Consider the following 24128-nt stretch of genomic DNA (forward strand, 5'->3'; position numbering starts at 1 on the left):
TACCAGAAACTAAGGAATGTGTTTATGTATTTTCTGCGGCGGGCTGAACTCCCATCATACCCAGAGGCCTCTGGGAGTTATCCAACAACACTAATGCTGTCAAGCACAATACAGTATAAATCTATTTTTTAGACCTTGCTCACATAGACTAATTAATGCATTTAAAAGTTTATTGTTTTTACGTTTGGCATACAATCTTCAATACTGACCCGAATGAGGTGGGCCATGTATCGCCATCTGATTGGGACAGATTTGCCCCGCATTTGGGAAATTTGGGAGGTATGTGGGAATGGGTTGCTGCGAATGGTGTTTGGAGAGGAGGGGAGTTACGGGCAGCAGGGGCAGGCTGGTCTGGGGGGAAGGAGGGTACCTGCCGCCCATGGGCCGGTCACATAGTGGGCTACCTTGGGCTGACGTACGGGTCACCTGCAATTTTTATAGTTTAAAATGTTCCTAATAGGCTGCTGAGCCAAGTCTTTCCCCCGAGCTACAATTTGCCAACCATCCCGTCAGGTAGCCTTGCATTTCAAAAGTGCTAGGAACGCCCGAGGCATACATGCCAATTTTTCAGGTCTCGTTGGCGAGTTCTGGGGGGCGTGGCCAAGCGGGATGGGATACCCTACTACAGCAGAGGGCGGGGCCGCCATGACGCGTGAATCGCCTGGCAAAGCCCTGTCCCCAACAGCTAAATTACTGAACTGGCCAGGATTCCGGGAGGTTGCCCTGTTCTCCCGTGAGTCCGGGAGGACTCCCAGAAATTTTGGAGTCTCCCGGGAGAGTAGGAAACTATGGCCCTAGGGTGTGTGGCCACGCCTCCATCGTGGCGTCACCCCTCCCCATCCCGCTGCAGAGAGACAAACGTTGGGAGGTATGAATTTTATACAGTGATATGTCATAAGTAGTTTACTTTTTTGGAGCACCAAAACAACACGACACTCTTATCCTCTTGAGTTCATTAATAAGTCATTTAACCTCAGCCAGGCTGAAATCTGCCTGCAGCAACAGACGTCCTTCTAGAATAAACTCCTTTTTTTTTTCGTTTTTCTGACGCTCCTTTCACTGTTTTTGTCCAGGACCTTTTTCCCCTCTCACACCAACCTTACCTATGCCTCCAATCACACCTTGACATAATAACAAAAGTCACCTCATTTTAGGGCTGATTAAGGGAGGCACATAAAACTGCTGCGTGGGCGTAGAATCCAAACCGTTCTCAGAGCAGCCCCTGATAAATCTGTTCTCGTCTCTAGAAGTCTTCCTCCAGGAACAATATTAATTTCCATATATCAACATATATAAATGCAAACGATGTGTTTATCTGGAGACTTGTTTAGTGTTTTTTTCTATCAGGAAGATGTACAGGGCATTTGCTGGATTATTTTAAGTAGAGCATTAGCATCCGATAACACTGCTAACTATGCCGTTCCAATTAAAAGCGATTTATGGTGATCATTATGTTAGCGCCGATTGGCGGGCAGGGGTTAAAAATAATGAGTGACCCTACTAGTTATTAGTCTCCTGAAACCAAAATAAAATAAGCCCCCACAGGTTTCTCATTTAACCGGATTAGAATTTCCTGAGTACTCAGTAGACCGAGCACTTGGTCTAATGACAGACACTTTCATCACAAACTACTCGACCATTAATGAAGAAGCTCAGAAACCAGGCTCGATCCACAGCAGAGACAGATGATTAACTGGTAATAACATGATTAGGTCCCCGAATACTGTGCATTAAGTCCGGTCGGCTAAGGCTCAGGTCTATCATCAGTGTGATCTGTACCACACGGTGAATGCAAGACCCTGGGATGCAATGAACAACTAGCTAGTCTGTTTTATTATCTATGTTTTTATTATCTCTCTATTCTTATTTGCTTTTAATCTGATCTGAATCTGTTACTCTGGACGAACAGATTCTGATTCACCGTGAAGAAGTACATTGCAATCGACTTAATTTCGCAGTTATTCAGTTGTTCCCTAATCGTCAGTCACCGGTCACTTACTGCTGTGACACTGTAGGTGGTGTAGCGGCAGTAGAGCTGTGTACTTTTGGAGCTCGACCTCTGGGGGAACCTTTTTAGCCCTGTCCCCACAACGCGTTTCGCTGGATTGTGCACTGGGAAAGGGGGGGGGGGGTGGGGGTGGTTATGTGATTCATAACATCAGGCCCCACCCACCATTACCTGCGATGACACAAAACACATCCTTGCGCAGCACAGGGGGCATAAAAACGTGAAATGCGGAATTAAGGCCTTCCCCACACACTACACCAGAAAGAGAATCAGGATTCAGAGTCTCCCCTCTGACCTTTACCTCCCACGCTGTCAGGCAACGCGCAATGCTTTTCTTCCCGGAGGGGAGGTACAGAGCAACTGCGAGGGGGGTGGAGTACAGCATATGGTGTGATTCTGTCCCAGCCCCCCGATGCACTGCCACCAAAACGACGCGTTTCACGGTGAATAGCATCAAGGACAAAGCATCACTAGGAAGTAGGCAGGATGTGGGAGAATGGCCTGGAGACCTACCTGGAGTTCAGGAGTCTCCTGGACATCCCAAGAGGCTGGGCATGTATGGATATAATGCTTTTGGGAAGAAGCCTGTTACCCCATGCTCCCTCTGCACTCAGTTACTGCAGAGCACAATGACCAGAATGTTGGGGGAGGTGAGGTAAGGACCCATAGATTGGTACAATACAAAAGCAGGTTAACCTGAGAACACCAGCCCTGGGTCCCTTTTAGATTTTAGAAAATAAACGAAAATGTGATTAGAAGATTTTAAAAGCCACCAACACCAATACCCAGGACAGGCATTTTATAACTAGGAATTTAGAAAACTATAGGACACTAACGCACATCATGGTAAATTTATTTGAATTATTGAGGAAGCCCTGATGATAGTTTTTTTGTGTACCAAATATTAATAAATGATTGTATTTTGAAAGGTGTGCATTGCCATCCTATACCTTTTTGGACTTTGGTGAATCGGCATCATCTCCGAGACTCTGTCCACATTACATGCTTTAAAATAGGTTAAATACGGACATGGATTTCTCTATGTTGCTCACCACAATAATAGTGGTAATAATACACTGGGCCTTATTAACAGAGCAAACAAAACAGCTGAGGCGCAACGCAAAATCCTCTCTGGTGATGTCACAAAATCTGCGCCTAGGTTTCCGCCAACGTGCCTTGGATGTCGGGGCAAAACGTTGGTGCTTGCAGAGGAAGTGTGCATCGGCTGATAGTAGGAGTTGGACGTCACAAGAGCATTCCTTAAGAGTACAGATTAGGTGCAGACCGAGGAATATGCCAGGAGAAACACGTAAAAGGTTAATTCAATGAAAATGGTGGGTCGGAAGGTCGGAAGTTGGATTTTGTTGCAACGTTTACACTTTTGCACAGTGCTCCTCTTTTCCGCTTCCCCACAGTCCTAAGAACAGTTGTAGTCTGTACAGGTGTCTCCAAAAACTAGAAAGTAGCGAGCACCATTGTAGCGGGGGAAGACCATTTATGCGCCTCCTAAGCTATCCGCAGTGCACATCCGGTACGGTCATTGAACGGCGTCCACACTCTCGCTCTGCACATTCTTAATAACTTAGAAATGCTTTACCAGCCTGCAGGGGTTAATATGCCCGTGTTTTGGCTATAAAACAAGAATAGTACATTAAGATTCATATAAAACTAAATCCATCTGGATGATAAGAACAACACCGAGCCTTTTTAGATTGCACTGTGAGGTCTATTGTGAATGTAGACATTCAGCATGGATTTGAGTATGAAATGGATGGGGAGGGTGGGGGCTTAGCTGTATTTGCAAGAGAGGCTTATCACAGGCTGGTGAAGAACTGATTAATTAGGGATTTTTCAGATTCCCTAAAGCCGGCAAAGTGAGATGTCCACAGATGTTCTCTATTCGAGCTGATTGCCACCTAAGTCTTAAATATTCCAGCATTTCTACATGTCATCGCTTTTATATACTTATAAGAAATAAGGACAAGCACAGCCCTCCACTGAATTTTCCAAACATCTGCTCATTTTTTTGGGGTTTGGGACTCAACATAAGCCTGTCCCACGTCCTATGCTCCAACGGCATATAAATGATACAGTCTGCCTCCGTTACGGTGACTCATGTCTAGCCGACAGTTGTAGACAAAAGTTATTAATCCATATTTCCGCATGACACTGAGGCACTTGGCATCATAGAAATGGATGAACACAATCTGTCTCCTCTCGTAATTCTGGTTACCAAGGCGAGCCGACTTGTGCAACACCAAAATGTTAGGTCAACTTTGTCAATATCCACCAGAGCCGGATGAAGGCCACGTGGTTGGGGTCCCGCTTCTCTTCTACATTTGTCATAAAAAAAAAAACAACTTAAAAATGTGTTAGGGTAATCTGGGCCCCTCAGTGTCTACTGGGCTTAGGTTACTTAATGGATGTTCCACTGTGCGCCGGGGCTCCCCGGGGTGCAGCGGCGATCTTACAGGAGTGCCGCGGCCGGGGCCTGTGGTAGGCAAGGCTGGGGGACTACTTGCTAATTGTTTTGACTTAGGAGTGCCTTGAAAAAATTATAGATACCCTAAGGCTGCCTCGAACTGAGAAAGTTTGGGATCCCCTGGGCTATGGTTTCATTCATGAATGTCTGATGTCTGATGTTGGAGGACTACATCTAGAGAGCTCATATGGGTATGTCCATAGTGGTGTTGATGGATCGGTCCACACCTGATTTTTAGTACTAATGTTGACAAGCGTGCGTTGCACTTTGGAACACACACCTTCATGTGCAATCTTGTTGCTCAGTGGATACACCTATACCTGTAATCAGTGGTGGTATCGGACCCAGAACTTATCGCTCAAAAGCAGTGCCGGACCTCACTAATGCTCTTGTGGCTAAATGGATACGAATCTCTGCAGCCATGTTCCAAAATCCAATGGAAAGTCTAACCAAAAGAGCGGTGGCTGTTATAGTAGCAATGAGGGGACCAGCTCCCTATTAATGCCAATGGTTTCAGAATGAGATGTTCAACGAGCACATATGGATGTGATGTCTGAGTGCCCACATACTATGTGCCATGTAGTGTATTTAGGTTTAATTTCCAGAAAGTTGAATGTTCCGTCCCGTATTGTACTGCAGTATGGGCGTGCTGGTGGTGGGACAATATTTAATTATAATTAAAGTGACAATATTTACTTTTACAGTATTCATTGCTCACAAACAAATGATTACAGTAGTTTTATATAAGGGATGCCAAGGGCACCATTTAATTTGTGGGCTCAGGCAACAGGGCAAATAGGCACACACCTATGCCCCGGGCAAATGCCCCTTCATGAATATATGTGAACCCCATTTGTGCCTTGAGAAAGTCCTTAACTTTGCACAAAACAGCTACTAAGACCTGTGTCCATAATATATGCACTAATATATATATATATATATATATATATATATATATATATATATATATATATATGTGTGTGTGTGTGTTGCATTTTGCACTTTACACTCCAATCTTGTTTCTGCTTTTCAATAGATGGACATATGGTTGCATTTGATACTTTATTACTAATTATTAACCCTCTTCCGCTACAACCAATACAACTTCCACTGCTTACATGCTACAGATTTAATAGATGATTGTTAATACGATAGGGCCTGATTCATTAAGGATCTTAAATTAAGAACTTTCTTATTTCAGTCTCCTGGACAAAACCATGTTACAATGCAAGGGGTGCAAATGAGTTTTCTGTTTTGCACATAAGTTAAATACTGACTGTTTTTTCATGTAGGCTTTACGTAAGCCACATAGACTTTACACATGGACATACAATGTCTGCAACCTGTGATCTTTATGTTGAGCTCTGTTTGTGCACCTCTCAACACCGGGTGAAGATAGAGGAGCTCAGAGTGTTCTAATCATCCCTAACTTTTACTATATACAAACCACCCAGCTAGCAACCAACACTCATATCCCACATAATATACCAGCATCATTATCCCAATGTCCCCACACCAACCAGTGCCCTCACATAGTAGCCTGTGGCTGATCTACCCATTAAGCCTCAAATATTCATATTCACATACGTCATAATTGATGGAACTTCTGCCTTAGAATGAGAGAGGTTGATAATGCTTTTAGTCAAACATCGAACCAAACTAGGCTTTATTTAATAAGGGTAAACACATAATTTCACGACGCTGTGTTTGGGTAATGTAATGATCCCATTGTTTTATTACCATGTTTGTTCACAATTGTGAAGCGTTACGGAATTTGCTAACACTATATAAATAATTGTTGATAATGGCCCCTGTGACCACCCAGTTGTGGGGGACTGAGGTCAAATTGTGGGTATATTTTTACACAGTCAGTGAACATATTGATCATTTTAATGTAAAAGAGATGTAATTAAATTTCAGAGCCACATCAACTGATCAAGCAGAAGTAAATTCACTTACTACTTCTCTGCATGGCTCCCTCACTTCTTATCCTGTGACATCCCCACCATCATCATGGGTGATTTCAACATCCCTATTGCTAATCCACGTTCCAATGCTGCTTCCAAACTACTCTCTCTAACATCCTCACTTGACCTCTCCCAGTGGATTGAATCCGCTACTCATCAGGATGGCCACTGTCTTGATCTTGTTTTCTGTAGACTATGCTCCATTTCTCATTTCCTTAACACTCCTTTCCCCCTCTCGGATCATCACCATATTGGCTACTCGCTCACCCCCAGTTCTTTACCCTCAACAGTGTCAAACTCTTCCAACCCTCCTCACACCCGCAGGAATATCAACTCTATTGATCTTCAACAGTTTTCCACCTCTCTACATACACCTTAGTTGTTAATTTAATATCTAAAGAACATTTCCAGAATATGTACATATCTCACACAAGACACTGCAAAAACCTTAATTCATGCACTTATAATCTCCAGCATCGACTATTGCAATTCCCTCCTTACTGGTCTTCCCAAAATCAGACTTGAACCCCTACAATCTATTTTGCACGCAGCAGCTCAATTGATTTTCCTTACAAACCGTTCTTCCTCTGCTGAGTCACTCTGTCAGTCTCTACACTGGTTGCCTGTTTTTCAACAAATCCAATATAAAATACTAACATACAAGGCCGTAAACAAAATTGCACCGGCATACATCTTCTCACTTGTCTCAAAATATCTCCCAACTCTACACCTCCGTTCTGCACAAGATCTGCGCCTCTCTTCCGCTCTCATCACATCCTCCCATTCCCGGCTACAGGACTTTTTTTGGGCTGCACCCACTTTGTGGAATTCCCTCCCTCCCACAGTAATACTTTCCTCTAGTCTTCAAACCTTCAAGCGTTCTCTGAAAACCCACCTCTTCAGACAAGCTTATAATATTCCTCTACCACCATCTTAATCTCCCTAGGTCTACACAGCTAACACAAGACAACAACCCTCTGACCAACATAGTTGTGTGACTGATCACACATCCACTAAATACTTTGTAACCTTTGCATTCTAACTGTACAAATATGCAATATGATGCCCTTGTGTATCAAACCATTGTCCCATAGATTGTAAGCTTACGAGCAGGGCCCTCTTACCTCTCTGTCTGTCTGTATTACCCAGTATTGTCTTATTACCGTTTGTTCCCAATTGTAAAACGCTACAGAATCTGCTGGCGCTATATAAATAAATGCTGATGATGTTGATGATGGAAGTTGTAGTCCTTAGAAAAGGTTACAATCTATTCCATATTATAATGTGAGAGCATTCTCTACACTCTCCAGTCTGCCGACTGCCCTCCAGCCTGTCTGAACAACCCAAGTCCGTGGATTTACTCACAGAGACACCGATGGTTTCTTTACATAAGGAGTGCGAGTGTCAGCAGAGGGAGGGTGAGCTGTTCACTTGTAAATGGTCCTGTCAGTATGTCACCCACCCTTATATACAGCTCATGGCATAGAGCGCCTCGCACAATGACAGATGGGGAAAGGGTATTTGATGACACAGGACGACAGATGAAAACGCCGTGTTTATCCAGCAATAAACATACGACGCACAACGGGATGAGTTATACGGTGCAAGATATCGGCTGGGAACTCCCACTCAACCTTCAAAAATCAATACTAACCCTAGGTGTAAATCAGTCCCTCCAGCTTATGCTTGTGGTGATGTCACGAGAACAAGATCACTGCGTTTTGCTTTGTCTGTTTGTTGTCGTATCCCACCACGATTTAATTTCCAAAATGTATCACACTGGAGAGGTACAGGTTCAACAGGCTTGGAATTAGGTGTTGCCCATAGCAACCAATCACATTCTAGCTATCATTTATCAAGTAGAGTGGTGGGTAACAGGTCACCGCATCCCCCCAAGTCTTAATCTCTGCTTTGTTAAAGCAGAAAATAAGAAAGATTGGGGTCCGCCGACTTCCGCTTTACTTGCCTACAACTCAGAGAGGTCACTCTGCATAACGGAGGAGAAGGGGGTGCAGTGTGCTCTCCCTCTTTCCTCTGTACGGCTCCCATGAAGGCTGCTGGTAGCCCATCACTGATCTAGCACATTGTAGACAATGATAGCGAGAAACTGATTGGTTGCTATGGGCAACAGCTCCCCTTCCATGTATTGGCAGAGAATTTTGGAAAGTAGGCAAATATTGTATAAAGAGTTATGCGGAGTCTTTGATGTAAACATTAATGTCAAGTAATGGGGCTGATGCACAATGAGTACTACGGGAATTTACAAAATGTATTCTGCATGAAATGGCTCTAAGCATGCCCAGAAAAGTGGCCACATGCGTATGCGTCTATGCCGATCTGTGTGGTCTGGCAGCTATGCCCGCTCACTCCTGGAGAGCTGGGACGGAGGACGGAAGGGACGTACTAACGTAGGCCGCGTACAGTAAGGGAATAGCTGCAGAGCGGGACACAGACACACACACACGTTTCTCCACGCGGCATTATTTGTGGGTGGTCAAGTTCAGGAGCAAATAGCGGGTGATGATGATGGTCACAAGCAATAACGAACCGCCTGAGATTGGTCGCTTGCTAATGCTCCACTGACAGATGCTTTCTTCGTTGAATTTGCATATATGGAGATGTTTCTCCTGTATCAGAGAAGTTTTAGAAGTTTTATTGATGCCTAATATCTAATACGATTTTTGCAAACAGAACAAATGGTTATACACATGGGCACAAGTGTATGTGACACCCAGCCCGGCGCAGACCTGCACGTATATAGCGACAGCTGCAGCTTTGCCTATGCCCACATTTGCGTCCTTTTTCAAAAAAAAAAAATGAATTGCAACTGCGATTTGTGGCACAATTGCGGCCAGCTCCAGCACATCTGTTCATTCGGTGCGGGCGCTATATACCTCATTACTGGCTCCTGTCAGTGCTGTGGATCAATCAGTCAATCAGTATTCTCTGCATACTCTGGCAAGCTGTAGGAGTTACTCACACAGTCAGCCCCAAACCTAGCATATAAAGTAATATATGCGATTGTCATGCGGAAGCCTTGCCCAGGACCACTCTGAAGATCTGGATCGAATTTCCATGGCACATGAAAGGGGAAACAAGCGGGCACCTCCACAAACAATACAGTCATTTAGATTCCTTGCCTGAAATTTCGCTAGAAAGGAAACCCAATCAAAAGATTCACGCATCAAAAAGGAAAACGAATCCGAGCGCAGGGAAAAGCCTGGAGAAAGGCTGCATTTTATTTCCACTTAAAAGCCAGGTCTTTCATTAGCATTTTAATAAAATATGGCTATTTTTTTTTCCAGCAGAAGCCAAGCTGTGTGCGTGAAAGCTGCTCTCTGAACAATGCAGGTCTTTACAAGGCTCCTGGCCCATTAGTTGTGCTCATCTTCCCGTCCTCGGTATTTGTTCTATAGAATAAACTCTTCAATTCCACTGCTGAAAATGTACTAGTGATGAGCCAGCATGTTATAGATGAACAGGAATCACAGTGAGGATGTGATGTTAGCGCTCCTGTACGATGTAGAGAACTAAAAAGAATGGATGTACAGGTTCAGCAGAGTTTACTGCAGACCATGGTTAGGGATTAGGTGTAGAACCGGTGCTATCTCTTGATTTATCTCAGATTAGTTTAGCTGAGAATAGCCTAGGGATATTAAGGTCATTGCCATGCCTTAGGTCACTATTCCCTACAATAAATTCTGCACAAAGAGGCTGAAGCAGGGCAGGTGATTGGTCGCCCAAGGAGACGTTGGCAAACTATGCCCTGCTTCACATGAGCTGCATTTACCATTCCCACAACTGCCTTGTGCCCATCTGACCACCCACTCATTACCTAAGCAATACACCACCTGAGTGACTCTATGCAGAGCCCATATTAAAAACAAAAAAACAAACAATATATTATACAAAAAATACATTATCTGGTAGGCAGGGCACAATAGACATTTAATTCTCTGGTGCAGTGGTTCCCAAAGTGTGCGCCACGGCTCCCAGGGGTGCTGGGGCGCTGTCACAGGGGTGCCGTGGCCAGGAAGAAAAGAAAAAAAAAACAAACTTATCAATCCGCGCGGCACCAGGGAACCAGCATCCTCCTCGCTTCTCACTGAATTTCATCACGTCGACATATTCAGTGGGAAGCGGTTGGATAGAGGAGGATGCTGGGTCCTGGGCGCCGCCGGATTGGTAAGAAGACAGAAGAAATAGAAGAAAGAAGGCCAAGTATAGTAAGTAAAGAAAGGGGAGGGGAAATGGTGATAGGAAACGGCAATGGAGGGGCACAGAGTGAGTGGATGGAGGAGGGGCACAGAGTGAGTGGATGGAGGAGGGGCACAGAGTGAGTGGATGGAGGAGGGGCACAGAGTGAGTGGATGGAGGAGGGGCACAGAGTTAGTGGATGGAGGAGGGGCACAGAGTGTGTGGATGGAGGAGGGGCACAGAGTGTGTGGATGGAGGAGGGGCACAGAGTTAGTGGATGGATGAGGGGCACAGAGTTAGTGGATGGAGGAGGGGCACAGAGTGAGTGGATGGAGGAGGGGCACAGAGTTAGTGGATGGATGAGGGGCACAGAGTGAGTGGATGGAGGAGGAGCACAGAGTTAGTGGATGGATGAGGGGCACAGAGTTAGTGGATGGATGAGGGGCACAGAGTTAGTGGATGGAGGAGGGGCACAGAGTGAGTGGATGGAGGAGGGGCACAGAGTGTGTGGATGGAGGAGGGGCACAGAGTTAGTGGATGGAGGAGGGGCACAGAGTTAGTGGATGGATGAGGGGCACAGAGTTAGTGGATGGATGAGGGGCACAGAGTGAGTGGATGGAGGAGGGGCACAGAGTGAGTGGATGGAGGAGGGGCACAGAGTGAGTGGATGGAGGAGGGGCACAGAGTTAGTGGATGGAGGAGGGGCACAGAGTGAGTGGATGGAGGAGGGGCACAGAGTTAGTGGATGGAGGAGGGGCACAGAGTGAGTGGATGGAGGAGGGGCACAGAGTTAGTGGATGGAGGAGGGGCACAGAGTGTGTGGATGGAGGAGGGGCACAGAGTTAGTGGATGGATGAGGGGCACAGAGTTAGTGGATGGAGGAGGGGCACAGAGTTAGTGGATCACAGAGTTAGTGGATGGAGGAGGGGCACAGAGTGTGTGGATGGAGGAGGGGCACAGAGTTAGTGGATGGATGAGGGGCACAGAGTTAGTGGATGGAGGAGGGGCACAGAGTTAGTGGATGGATGAGGGGCACAGAGTGAGTGGATGGATGAGGGGCACAGAGTGAGTGGATGGAGGAGGGGCACAGAGTGTGTGGATGGAGGAGGGGCACAGAGTGAGTGGATGGAGGAGGAGCACAGAGTTAGTGGATGGATGAGGGGCACAGAGTTAGTGGATGGATGAGGGGCACAGAGTTAGTGGATGGATGAGGGGCACAGAGTTAGTGGATGGAGGAGGGGCACAGAGTGAGTGGATGGAGAAGGGGCACAGAGTGAGTGGATGGAGGAGGGGCACAGAGTGTGTGGATGGAGGAGGGGCACAGAGTTAGTGGATGGATGAGGGGCACAGAGTTAGTGGATGGATGAGGGGCACAGAGTGAGTGGATGGAGAAGGGGCACAGAGTGAGTGGATGGAGGAGGGGCACAGAGTGAGTGGATGGAGGAGGGGCACAGAGTGTGTGGATGGAGGAGGGGCACAGAGTGAGTGGATGGAGGAGGGGCACAGAGTTAGTGGATGGAGGAGGGGCACAGAGTGAGTGGATGGAGGAGGGGCACAGAGTGTGTGGATGGAGGAGGGGCACAGAGTTAGTGGATGGATGAGGGGCACAGAGTGAGTGGATGGAGGAGGGGCACAGAGTGAGTGGATGGATGAGGGGCACAGAGTGAGTGGATGGAGGAGGGGCACAGAGTGAGTGGATGGAGGAGGGGCACAGAGTGTGTGGATGGAGGAGGGGCACAGAGTTAGTGGATGGAGGAGGGGCACAGAGTTAGTGGATGGATGAGGGGCACAGAGTTAGTGGATGGATGAGGGGCACAGAGTGAGTGGATGGAGGAGGGGCACAGAGTGAGTGGATGGAGGAGGGGCACAGAGTGAGTGGATGGAGGAGGGGCACAGAGTTAGTGGATGGAGGAGGGGCACAGAGTGAGTGGATGGAGGAGGGGCACAGAGTTAGTGGATGGAGGAGGGGCACAGAGTGAGTGGATGGAGGAGGGGCACAGAGTTAGTGGATGGAGGAGGGGCACAGAGTGTGTGGATGGAGGAGGGGCACAGAGTTAGTGGATGGATGAGGGGCACAGAGTTAGTGGATGGAGGAGGGGCACAGAGTTAGTGGATCACAGAGTTAGTGGATGGAGGAGGGGCACAGAGTGTGTGGATGGAGGAGGGGCACAGAGTTAGTGGATGGATGAGGGGCACAGAGTTAGTGGATGGAGGAGGGGCACAGAGTTAGTGGATGGATGAGGGGCACAGAGTGAGTGGATGGATGAGGGGCACAGAGTGAGTGGATGGAGGAGGGGCACAGAGTGTGTGGATGGAGGAGGGGCACAGAGTGAGTGGATGGAGGAGGAGCACAGAGTTAGTGGATGGATGAGGGGCACAGAGTTAGTGAATGGATGAGGGGCACAGAGTTAGTGGATGGATGAGGGGCACAGAGTTAGTGGATGGAGGAGGGGCACAGAGTGAGTGGATGGAGAAGGGGCACAGAGTGAGTGGATGGAGGAGGGGCACAGAGTGTGTGGATGGAGGAGGGGCACAGAGTTAGTGGATGGATGAGGGGCACAGAGTTAGTGGATGGATGAGGGGCACAGAGTGAGTGGATGGAGAAGGGGCACAGAGTGAGTGGATGGAGGAGGGGCACAGAGTGAGTGGATGGAGGAGGGGCACAGAGTGTGTGGATGGAGGAGGGGCACAGAGTGAGTGGATGGAGGAGGGGCACAGAGTTAGTGGATGGAGGAGGGGCACAGAGTGAGTGGATGGAGGAGGGGCACAGAGTGTGTGGATGGAGGAGGGGCACAGAGTTAGTGGATGGATGAGGGGCACAGAGTGAGTGGATGGAGGAGGGGCACAGAGTGAGTGGATGGATGAGGGGCACAGAGTGAGTGGATGGAGGAGGGGCACAGAGTGAGTGGATGGAGGAGGGGCACAGAGTTAGTGGATGGATGAGGGGCACAGAGTGAGTGGATGGAGGAGGAGCACAGAGTTAGTGGATGGATGAGGGGCACAGAGTGAGTGGATGGATGAGGGGCACAGAGTTAGTGGATGGATGAGGGGCACAGAGTTAGTGGATGGAGGAGGGGCACAGAGTGAGTGGATGGAGAAGGGGCACGGAGTGAGTGGATGGAGGAGGGGCACAGAGTGTGTGGATGGAGGAGGGGCACAGAGTTAGTGGATGGATGAGGGGCACAGAGTTAGTGGATGGATGAGGGGCACAGAGTGAGTGGATGGAGAAGGGGCACAGAGTGAGTGGATGGAGGAGGGGCACAGAGTGAGTGGATGGAGGAGGGGCACAGAGTGTGTGGATGGAGGAGGGGCACAGAGTGAGTGGATGGAGGAGGGGCACAGAGTTAGTGGATGGAGGAGGGGCACAGAGTGAGTGGATGGAGGAGGGGCACAGAGTGTGTGGATGGAGGAGGGGCACAGAGTTAGTGGATGGATGAGGGGCACAGAGTGAGTGGATGGAGGAGGGGCACAGAGTGAGTGGATGGATGAGGGGCACAGAGTTAGTGGATGGAGGAGGGGCACAGAGTTAGTGGATGGATGAGGGGCACAGAGTTAGTGGATGGAGGAGGGGCACAGAGTTAGTGGATGGATGAGGGGCACAGAGTGAGTGGATGGATGAGGGGCACAGAGTGAGTGGATGGAGGAGGGGCACAGAGTGTGTGGATGGAGGAGGGGCACAGAGTGAGTGGATGGAGGAGGAGCACAGAGTTAGTGGATGGATGAGGGGCACAGAGTTAGTGGATGGATGAGGGGCACAGAGTTAGTGGATGGATGAGGGGCACAGAGTTAGTGGATGGAGGAGGGGCACAGAGTGAGTGGATGGAGAAGGGGCACAGAGTGAGTGGATGGAGGAGGGGCACAGAGTGTGTGGATGGAGGAGGGGCACAGAGTTAGTGGATGGATGAGGGGCACAGAGTTAGTGGATGGATGAGGGGCACAGAGTGAGTGGATGGAGAAGGGGCACAGAGTGAGTGGATGGAGGAGGGGCACAGAGTGAGTGGATGGAGGAGGGGCACAGAGTGTGTGGATGGAGGAGGGGCACAGAGTGAGTGGATGGAGGAGGGGCACAGAGTTAGTGGATGGAGGAGGGGCACAGAGTGAGTGGATGGAGGAGGGGCACAGAGTGTGTGGATGGAGGAGGGGCACAGAGTTAGTGGATGGATGAGGGGCACAGAGTGAGTGGATGGAGGAGGGGCACAGAGTGAGTGGATGGATGAGGGGCACAGAGTGAGTGGATGGAGGAGGGGCACAGAGTGAGTGGATGGAGGAGGGGCACAGAGTGTGTGGATGGAGGAGGGGCACAGAGTTAGTGGATGGAGGAGGGGCACAGAGTTAGTGGATGGATGAGGGGCACAGAGTTAGTGGATGGATGAGGGGCACAGAGTGAGTGGATGGAGGAGGGGCACAGAGTGAGTGGATGGAGGAGGGGCACAGAGTGAGTGGATGGAGGAGGGGCACAGAGTTAGTGGATGGAGGAGGGGCACAGAGTGAGTGGATGGAGGAGGGGCACAGAGTTAGTGGATGGAGGAGGGGCACAGAGTGAGTGGATGGAGGAGGGGCACAGAGTTAGTGGATGGAGGAGGGGCACAGAGTGTGTGGATGGAGGAGGGGCACAGAGTTAGTGGATGGATGAGGGGCACAGAGTTAGTGGATGGAGGAGGGGCACAGAGTTAGTGGATCACAGAGTTAGTGGATGGAGGAGGGGCACAGAGTGTGTGGATGGAGGAGGGGCACAGAGTTAGTGGATGGATGAGGGGCACAGAGTTAGTGGATGGAGGAGGGGCACAGAGTTAGTGGATGGATGAGGGGCACAGAGTGAGTGGATGGATGAGGGGCACAGAGTGAGTGGATGGAGGAGGGGCACAGAGTGTGTGGATGGAGGAGGGGCACAGAGTGAGTGGATGGAGGAGGAGCACAGAGTTAGTGGATGGATGAGGGGCACAGAGTTAGTGAATGGATGAGGGGCACAGAGTTAGTGGATGGATGAGGGGCACAGAGTTAGTGGATGGAGGAGGGGCACAGAGTGAGTGGATGGAGAAGGGGCACAGAGTGAGTGGATGGAGGAGGGGCACAGAGTGTGTGGATGGAGGAGGGGCACAGAGTTAGTGGATGGATGAGGGGCACAGAGTTAGTGGATGGATGAGGGGCACAGAGTGAGTGGATGGAGAAGGGGCACAGAGTGAGTGGATGGAGGAGGGGCACAGAGTGAGTGGATGGAGGAGGGGCACAGAGTGTGTGGATGGAGGAGGGGCACAGAGTGAGTGGATGGAGGAGGGGCACAGAGTTAGTGGATGGAGGAGGGGCACAGAGTGAGTGGATGGAGGAGGGGCACAGAGTGTGTGGATGGAGGAGGGGCACAGAGTTAGTGGATGGATGAGGGGCACAGAGTGAGTGGATGGAGGAGGGGCACAGAGTGAGTGGATGGATGAGGGGCACAGAGTGAGTGGATGGAGGAGGGGCACAGAGTGAGTGGATGGAGGAGGGGCACAGAGTTAGTGGATGGATGAGGGGCACAGAGTGAGTGGATGGAGGAGGAGCACAGAGTTAGTGGATGGATGAGGGGCACAGAGTGAGTGGATGGATGAGGGGCACAGAGTTAGTGGATGGATGAGGGGCACAGAGTTAGTGGATGGAGGAGGGGCACAGAGTGAGTGGATGGAGAAGGGGCACGGAGTGAGTGGATGGAGGAGGGGCACAGAGTGTGTGGATGGAGGAGGGGCACAGAGTTAGTGGATGGATGAGGGGCACAGAGTTAGTGGATGGATGAGGGGCACAGAGTGAGTGGATGGAGAAGGGGCACAGAGTGAGTGGATGGAGGAGGGGCACAGAGTGAGTGGATGGAGGAGGGGCACAGAGTGTGTGGATGGAGGAGGGGCACAGAGTGAGTGGATGGAGGAGGGGCACAGAGTTAGTGGATGGAGGAGGGGCACAGAGTGAGTGGATGGAGGAGGGGCACAGAGTGTGTGGATGGAGGAGGGGCACAGAGTTAGTGGATGGATGAGGGGCACAGAGTGAGTGGATGGAGGAGGGGCACAGAGTGAGTGGATGGATGAGGGGCACAGAGTTAGTGGATGGAGGAGGGGCACAGAGTTAGTGGATGGATGAGGGGCACAGAGTGAGTGGATGGAGGAGGGGCACAGAGTGTGTGGATGGAGGAGGGGCACAGAGTGAGTGGATGGAGAAGGGGCACAGAGTGAGTGGATGGAGGAGGGGCACAGAGTGAGTGGATGGAGGAGGGGCACAGAGTGTGTGGATGGAGGAGGGGCACAGAGTGTGTGGATGGAGGAGGGGCACAGAGTTAGTGGATGGAGGAGGGGCACAGAGTTAGTGGATGGATGAGGGGCACAGAGTGAGTGGATGGAGGAGGGGCACAGTGTGATGATTTTTGTACATGTTGTTTTGTTTGATCTTATTCCTCTTACTATTAGCTGTAAATGATTCTTTGACAGAAATATAATTAAAAAAAATAAAAAAAAATATTCTTTTCCCTTGGATTTATGAGTATTATTTTTGCAAACAACTTACTAAGTGTTTCTGTCCTGCCCTAAATACTTATTACGTTATTTTGACCCAACTACTTTTAAAACGGGACTGCTCTGTAATTATTTTGGAGGGATGCCTTGAAAAAATTATGGAGACTCTAAGGGTGCCGCGAACTGAAAAAGTTTGGGAATCACTGCTCTGGTGGCTAAAGGACAAAACAGAATGCATGCTCTAGTGAATAGAGTAACATACAGTGTCTTTCTCTACTAGTGGACAATACAAAACCCATTCTCTGGTGGGTAGAGTTCCATTTTCTGTGGGTATGTGGATTATATAGAACCCATTTTCTGGGGACTAGTGTATAGTGCCATTCTCTGCGGGCTAGTGGATTATACAGAACCCATTTTCTGGTGGCTAGTGTAAAGTACAGTGTCATTCTTTGCAGGCTTGTAGACTATACAGAACGCATTTTCTGCTGGCTAGTGCACAATACAATGCCATTCTCTAGTGACTAGTGTACAGCACATAGCCACTCTCTGGTAGTTAATGTCCAATACAGACTCCAATCTTTAGTGGCTAGTTCACAAATTAGATACCACCCTCTATCAATAAACACTCACCACCCTTTGTTCTCATTGTTCTGCCTACAACTCACACTTCTGTCAGAGCTGCTATTATCCTCTGCTATGTTTCTTGTCCTGCACTGATATATGGCAGCCAATCAGTGCAGTACAGAAAATTGAGCTCCTATCAGCTAATAAGCAGAAAGGCTGATAGCAGCTCAGAGATCTTGCATGTGTCTACAGTGAAGGCTGCAAAATAAGGGGTGGTGAGGAACCCATAAAATGTAGCTTCTATGCAGTAGAGTAACTGCTGCTGGAGCAGACCAAGCTGCTGCGATGGGGCCCAGTGGTTCGGGTGGGGGGGTCTAGTAATACTTGTTCACCCTCCCTAGAGGCCCCCACTGTGCTCTTCATGTGCACATGCTCAGTAAAGCCTCGTTAACGGTTCTCGTTGGAGCAGATGGACACAGATTGCTGGTTTCTCCCTCAATACTGTGCTATGGGGCCAGTGATTGCTTGTTACACCCCTGCACCGGAGCTGCACATGTGTAATATGCACACTGATATGCACTGTTATTTCTGAATAACAGATTGTCAGGATCCTGTGATGCTCTCTGTAGTTTGTACCTTGGGATGCAATCCAACATACCTGGAGTTAAAGCTCTGCAGTCAGAGAGTCTGTATGATCTGGCTGAGCCTCACGCTCCCTGCTAGATCATTCTGTTCTGTCCAGCTGTAGCGTACATCTTCCTGGTTCTTCTCTGGCCTAGGTCCAGGTTCTATCCTACTGCTGGATTCCCTGCTCTGGGCCATAGCCTGTGTACTGGACTATTAATTGCTGGCCGGATCTGACCTTTGCCCTGTGCACTCTACTTGGCTTTTGGAGTTTTTTATGCACAGCAAGTAGCAGTTATTTCATCTATGTTTTTGCACATTGCCTTACGTGATGCACTTACTTGCATTTGACATATCCCTTGTCATTATCTGACACATACAATAAACACCATGTATTTGCATTTCTTGTCTCAGTTCCATGCACAGTTTCAATCAGACAAATGAATGCATAATGAGGAATGTTCATGACAGCCGATGCAAATTGGTAGAGCTGCCAGTATCACCCAGAAAGATTTTGCCTGTCGTTTTTCTGTGCAGTTTACAAAATAAAAGCACTCATCGGATTGGTTGGTATAGACAGCCAAGGTACCTTCAAATTTCTGAGCCATTGAGCAGACGTTTCCCACTCACACATTAAATGTAGACTAACTACGATATTTCCCGGGAGATAATGAAAGGGTACACGTCACCTGCACATAGCAAAGGATGCCAAGTTTTGTGGGTTGCACCAATATTCATAGGAAGTGAGTCCTTTGTGCCTTAGTGAATTATTGATGTGATTACGCAGAAAAAAAATTGGCTTTCTCCACTATGTTTAGGTAATGAGTACACTTAAAGAAGGAAATTTATGTCAAATGCTATTTTGGTGGAATGAAAGAACTTGACCAGAATGAAGCATAGTATATATACGACACAGTAAAAGTAGATGAATGGATTACAGTGAATGGTACTCGCTGCTAACGCAAGATTATCATAATGAAGCTTCCTCACTACACTGCACAGACAAAGGGGCAATATGCAATAAATTCTATGCTGTGTAAAGCACTTGTAATAACCAAGGTAAAAAAAACCACCCAGGTTTAGTGAATGTTTGAATCCAAAGTGAAAATCAGATAATTAACCTTTCAGATATCAGCAGTTCTCCTAATAACCAGGGCCCTTGCAATATCCTAATTAGCATTGCTGGAATAATACTGTATGGAGCTTGCTCAGGCCCCCGGATGGGCCGATGCAGCAAATATCTGCACAATATAGAGAATTTCTAAGAAATGTAGCATTAATTAAATATCTCTCGTGTGACTTTCTGTGATTACGATATATACAGGCGTATGTACGGATATACCCTTAATAACTCACAATTTCATTAAGGGGAAATTAAACTTACTCCACCATATTGAAGTGCAGCTGTAACTCAAACACACTGGAGGCAGCTAAATTGTGTGGTTTACTAATATCCATAAAAATGCAGCTTATCCATTTACTAGGAACCAGTGACATCACTGAAAATGCAGCCTATCCATTTACTAGGAAGCAGTGACATCACTGAGAATGTAGCCTATCCATTCACTAGGAACCAGTGACATCACTGAGAATACAGCCTATCCATTCACTAGGAACCAGTGACATCACTGAGAATGCAGCCTATCCATTCACTAGGAACCAGTGACATCCTGAGAATGCAGCCTATCCCTTCACTAGGAACCAGTGACATCCTGAGAATGCAGCCTATCCATTTACTAGGAACCAGTGACATCACTGAGAATGTAGCCTATCCATTCACTAGGAACCAGTGACATCACTGAGAATGCAGCCTATCCATTTACTAGGAACCAGTGACATCACTGAGAATGCAGCCTATCCATTCACTAGGAACCAGTGACATCCTGAGAATGCAGCCTATCCCTTCACTAGGAACCAGTGACATCACGGAGAATGCAGTCTATCCATTCACTAGGAACCAGTGACATCACTGAGAATGCAGCCTATCCATTCACTAGGAACCAGTGACATCACTCAGAATGCAGCCTATCCATTCACTAGGAACCAGTGACCTCACTGAGAATGCAGCCTATCCATTCACTAGGATATAGTGACATCACTGAGAATGCAGCCTATCCATTCACTAGGATATAGTGACATCACTGATAATGCAGCCTATCCATTCACTAGGAACCAGTGACAACACTGAGGCATTGCAGTCCCATTGTTCGTGTATACAGATTAGTGAACTTGACTCACCTGCTCATGATACTCAATGCCCATGCTCAGCGTGTTTATCAAGATGGCAATCATGATCCCGCGGTTGAAGTACTTGCTGTCCACAATCCTCTTCAGTCGGTTGGTGAATTCCTCCCAGAGTTTGCAGACCCTATTCCTCCCTTTTTTCTTGAACGTCTTCCCTTTCTGCACCTGATCCCTTTGGTCCCCGTGTCTCAGGTCTTCGGTGAACTCGTACACCCCGTTCGTGTCCGACTCACAGCTCTCGGAGTCGCTGAGCTCCAGTTCCGGGTTCTCCAGGAGATTGGCACAGTACGAGCACTTCTGGAGCTCACAAATGATCTGGCTGGGCTGAGGACTCGGTAAGGAGCAGGGGACGCTGAGACTGGATAATTTGCTGGAACTCCTGCAGAGGCCTGAAAGTAGAAAAGCCAATGAAAATAGGAAGACGCGCTTCTATGATACAAACACTCGTTATACCACTTACACCCCAACAGAGATCAACTTAGCGGACAAAAGATGAAGAGATTTGTTTGCAGCTAGTGAGGGATAAGACATTTTAATACATAAGCTCCAAATAATAAGGACTTAAAAAAGAAACATAGGTCTATTGTAATAATAATTAGTCACTGTCCCCTTGGAGCTTACGGTTTAAATTCCCTAACTATAAGCACCAGATAAATACATGTGTAATGTAAGCAACATGGCATAGGAAGCAGAAAGAAGCACCTGGTCGCTCATCATAAAACCCTTTTGGGTGATTTAAAATTCAGTACAGGGGTCCGTCCACCACCCATAAGAAGAAGAGACAGTAGCATCATTTCAGAAGCAATTAAAATGCCCTTCACCCAGTAATATATAAGAAGTCTCAGGGCTGGATATACTAAACTGCGGGTTTGAAAAAGTGGAGATGTTGCCTATAGCAACCAATCAGATTCTAGCTGTCATTGTGAGGAATGTACTAAATAAATGACAGCTGGAATCTGATTGGTTGCTATAGGCAACATCTCCACTTTTAGTAAATATACCCCTCAGTCTGAAACTGACCTTTAGCAAGACCCAACTTAAAACTCTAATTGCTGTTACATTGATGTTGCTCTGTCTTTTTCTTCCGTACTGTAAGCAACATATAGATAACAGGCGGAGAAACTGGAAGGAAAAATGAACAGTGGGATATAGGGACAAACTAAGGACAGTGCCTATTATTGGGGCAGCTGGGAGGTCTGAATGCTAGAGCCCTCTAAAGGAAGTATCTACATTGCCTAACAAAAAGTCTGACAATGGCAGCTGGGATGGATTCCGTGAATGAGACAAAGAGGGACATGTCTGTGCACCAAAGTTGTTATAATATCACTGTTGTTCGCTCCTTTTTAATGAAACATAGACAAGGTTTAGATTTGCTAAAATTTCTAACAAGGAAAAGGGGAAGTGTTGCCTATAGCAACCAATCAGATTCTAGCTATTAGCTATCAAGTACATTCTAGAACATGAGAGCTAGAATCTGATTGGTTGCTATGGGCAACACCTCCACTTTTCCTTGTTAGAAGGTTTTGATAAATCTACCCCAAGTGTCATTGATAGTCATATATGTAGAAATTGCTGCCTGGAGAAAGTAGATGTTGCTGCACCCGCTGTAGAGTTTACTGCTGACACAGCATCAGCCGGCACTAAATACACTATACACTTGCTAATCAGTCCGCAGTCTTCATCTAGACATATGAACTGTCAATGAACAGCGGCTTATAGGTGCCGTCACCAAGGGAACGTTTCGGAGATAAGCACCGGAAAGCGGAATATGACTGAAAAGTAGTTTGATATTTGTTTAGTTTTGAGTTCCTGGAGAAATAAATTGTACATCTGCATAAACTGGTACTCGCATAACCACAGTGCAGAATGCACAAGGGCAGTCGTTTTATTTACACTACTTGCCTCAATAATATATAGCCAGACGTTATTCCAAGATACATCTTCAAGTCTAGATATTAGACACAGTGGGTACTTATGCTCTGTTTGTAAAATGATTTTATGCAGTTTTTGGAAAACATGTAGAGCAACGATTGGATGGCGTGAAGCCACTACCCAACCAGCAGCCACCATAGCTGCACATTGTCTGCCAAGGAAGGGTTAAGTTACCCGTCCAGTCTCTTCCCCAACACTAGATAGTTTCCCCCTGCCCTGAAACAGCGTGGCTACCTGACCCCGCGCCTCTCCTTTTGAGTTTCCAGTGGGAACGTAATGGATGGCTCGTTACAAATTTTTCATCAAGTTGAAGAGCTTAAATTCAGTATCCTTTTTCGAGAGCACCTGACACCAGTTCCCCTGCACACTTGACAGTGAAAAACTTTTTCATCAACATCATTAAATCCGTTGGGTGCTGGGTTGATATCACCTCCAAAGTTCAATTAAGGGAGAACATTTCAGTAAGTATAAGGAAAAGTAACTTGAAGAACCAGTGATCCGTATTTTTTTGTCACTTTTTCTTGAAGGGGAAATATATAGGGGCATATTTAAGAAAGCACTTACCGGGGGAATCAGGTCCCGATGTGTCCTCTGCATATTTAATAAAGGTGCATCGCAGCAGATATTGTAGAGAATATCTGCTGCTTTGCACTCCTCTTCGTTTTTGGGACCAGTCACCATTCAACTGTATGGTGACTGGTCCTGGCCGCTATCTAACAAGTTCCGAAAAAGCTGGCGTACATTATCAAAATTTAAAAAATCCAATGCTGTCAGCTCTGCTCCGAAGAGCAGAGCTGGACAGCGCATGTGTGGAGGGATCACATGACCCCTCCCTGTCACTCACCGCTCTCTCTCTCTGCAACGATAGTTGCAGAGACAGAGCGGGGATCTTTGTGCGCACATGCGCAATTGAAGAATGAAGAGGAGCGAAGAAGACCTGGAGGAGATCCTGAGACAGCGCGTCCCGAAGAGGAGGGGTAAATGTGATTTTTTTTTTATCACAGAAACAGCAGTTTTTCGGAACTGCTGTTTCTGTGATCCGCTTTTCATAAATTTGAGAAATAGTTCAATCCTTATCCATGCGATGAGGATTGATAACTATTTTTCATTTTTGCCGATGAATGATAAATGTGCCCCATAGTCTGTTATTTTATTTGGATGTCTATTTGCATTTCTTAACAAAAGTAGGAGCTTGCTTTCTCCGATGAAGTAAAAGCTAAATGAACTTTCATGTAGAGGTATGTGTGACATCACAATCTTAACGTTAACGCTTACAGTAGATGCTCAGGTTGGTCATGTGGTGATCTAGCCCCTCCCACTTGAGACACGCTTACACACGGGAATGCTGACACGTGGGGAAATTGAAGGATTATATTTTCCTGTCCAGTGGTCCTATCGTTTCTGCAGGGATGTGGTGCTGTTTGTCCACCAAAAGTAAATGATGGACTATTTTAAAATGTTAAGGGGCCTCACAAGTGGCCCTTGGCTCTCCAATGTGGCTACACATACATCAGAACACCTAGGAATGGACCAAAGCAGAGCATTATTTATATTGACAACCCTGTGCAGCATCAGTCTTTAAGCATTGGATTGAAATGTTGTCATCTAGAGACTTGGAGAGCTCAGACGTGTGGGAA

At 47.4% G+C, this 24128-nt stretch overlaps 1 protein-coding gene across 1 annotated transcript in view; it reads right to left on the bottom strand.

The window, feature by feature from the left end:
• The window catches only part of CACNA1H (calcium voltage-gated channel subunit alpha1 H), a 384050-nt gene that overhangs the window by 81505 nt on the left and 278417 nt on the right, over positions 1-24128 (bottom strand). Inside the window, 1 exon segment of the mRNA XM_075179258.1 lies at positions 20554-20948. Coding sequence (XP_075035359.1) covers positions 20554-20948 — 395 coding nt within the window.

This window comes from Mixophyes fleayi, chromosome 7 (assembly GCF_038048845.1).
Source record: "Mixophyes fleayi isolate aMixFle1 chromosome 7, aMixFle1.hap1, whole genome shotgun sequence".
In the NCBI taxonomy this organism is placed as follows: Eukaryota; Metazoa; Chordata; class Amphibia; order Anura; family Limnodynastidae; genus Mixophyes; species Mixophyes fleayi.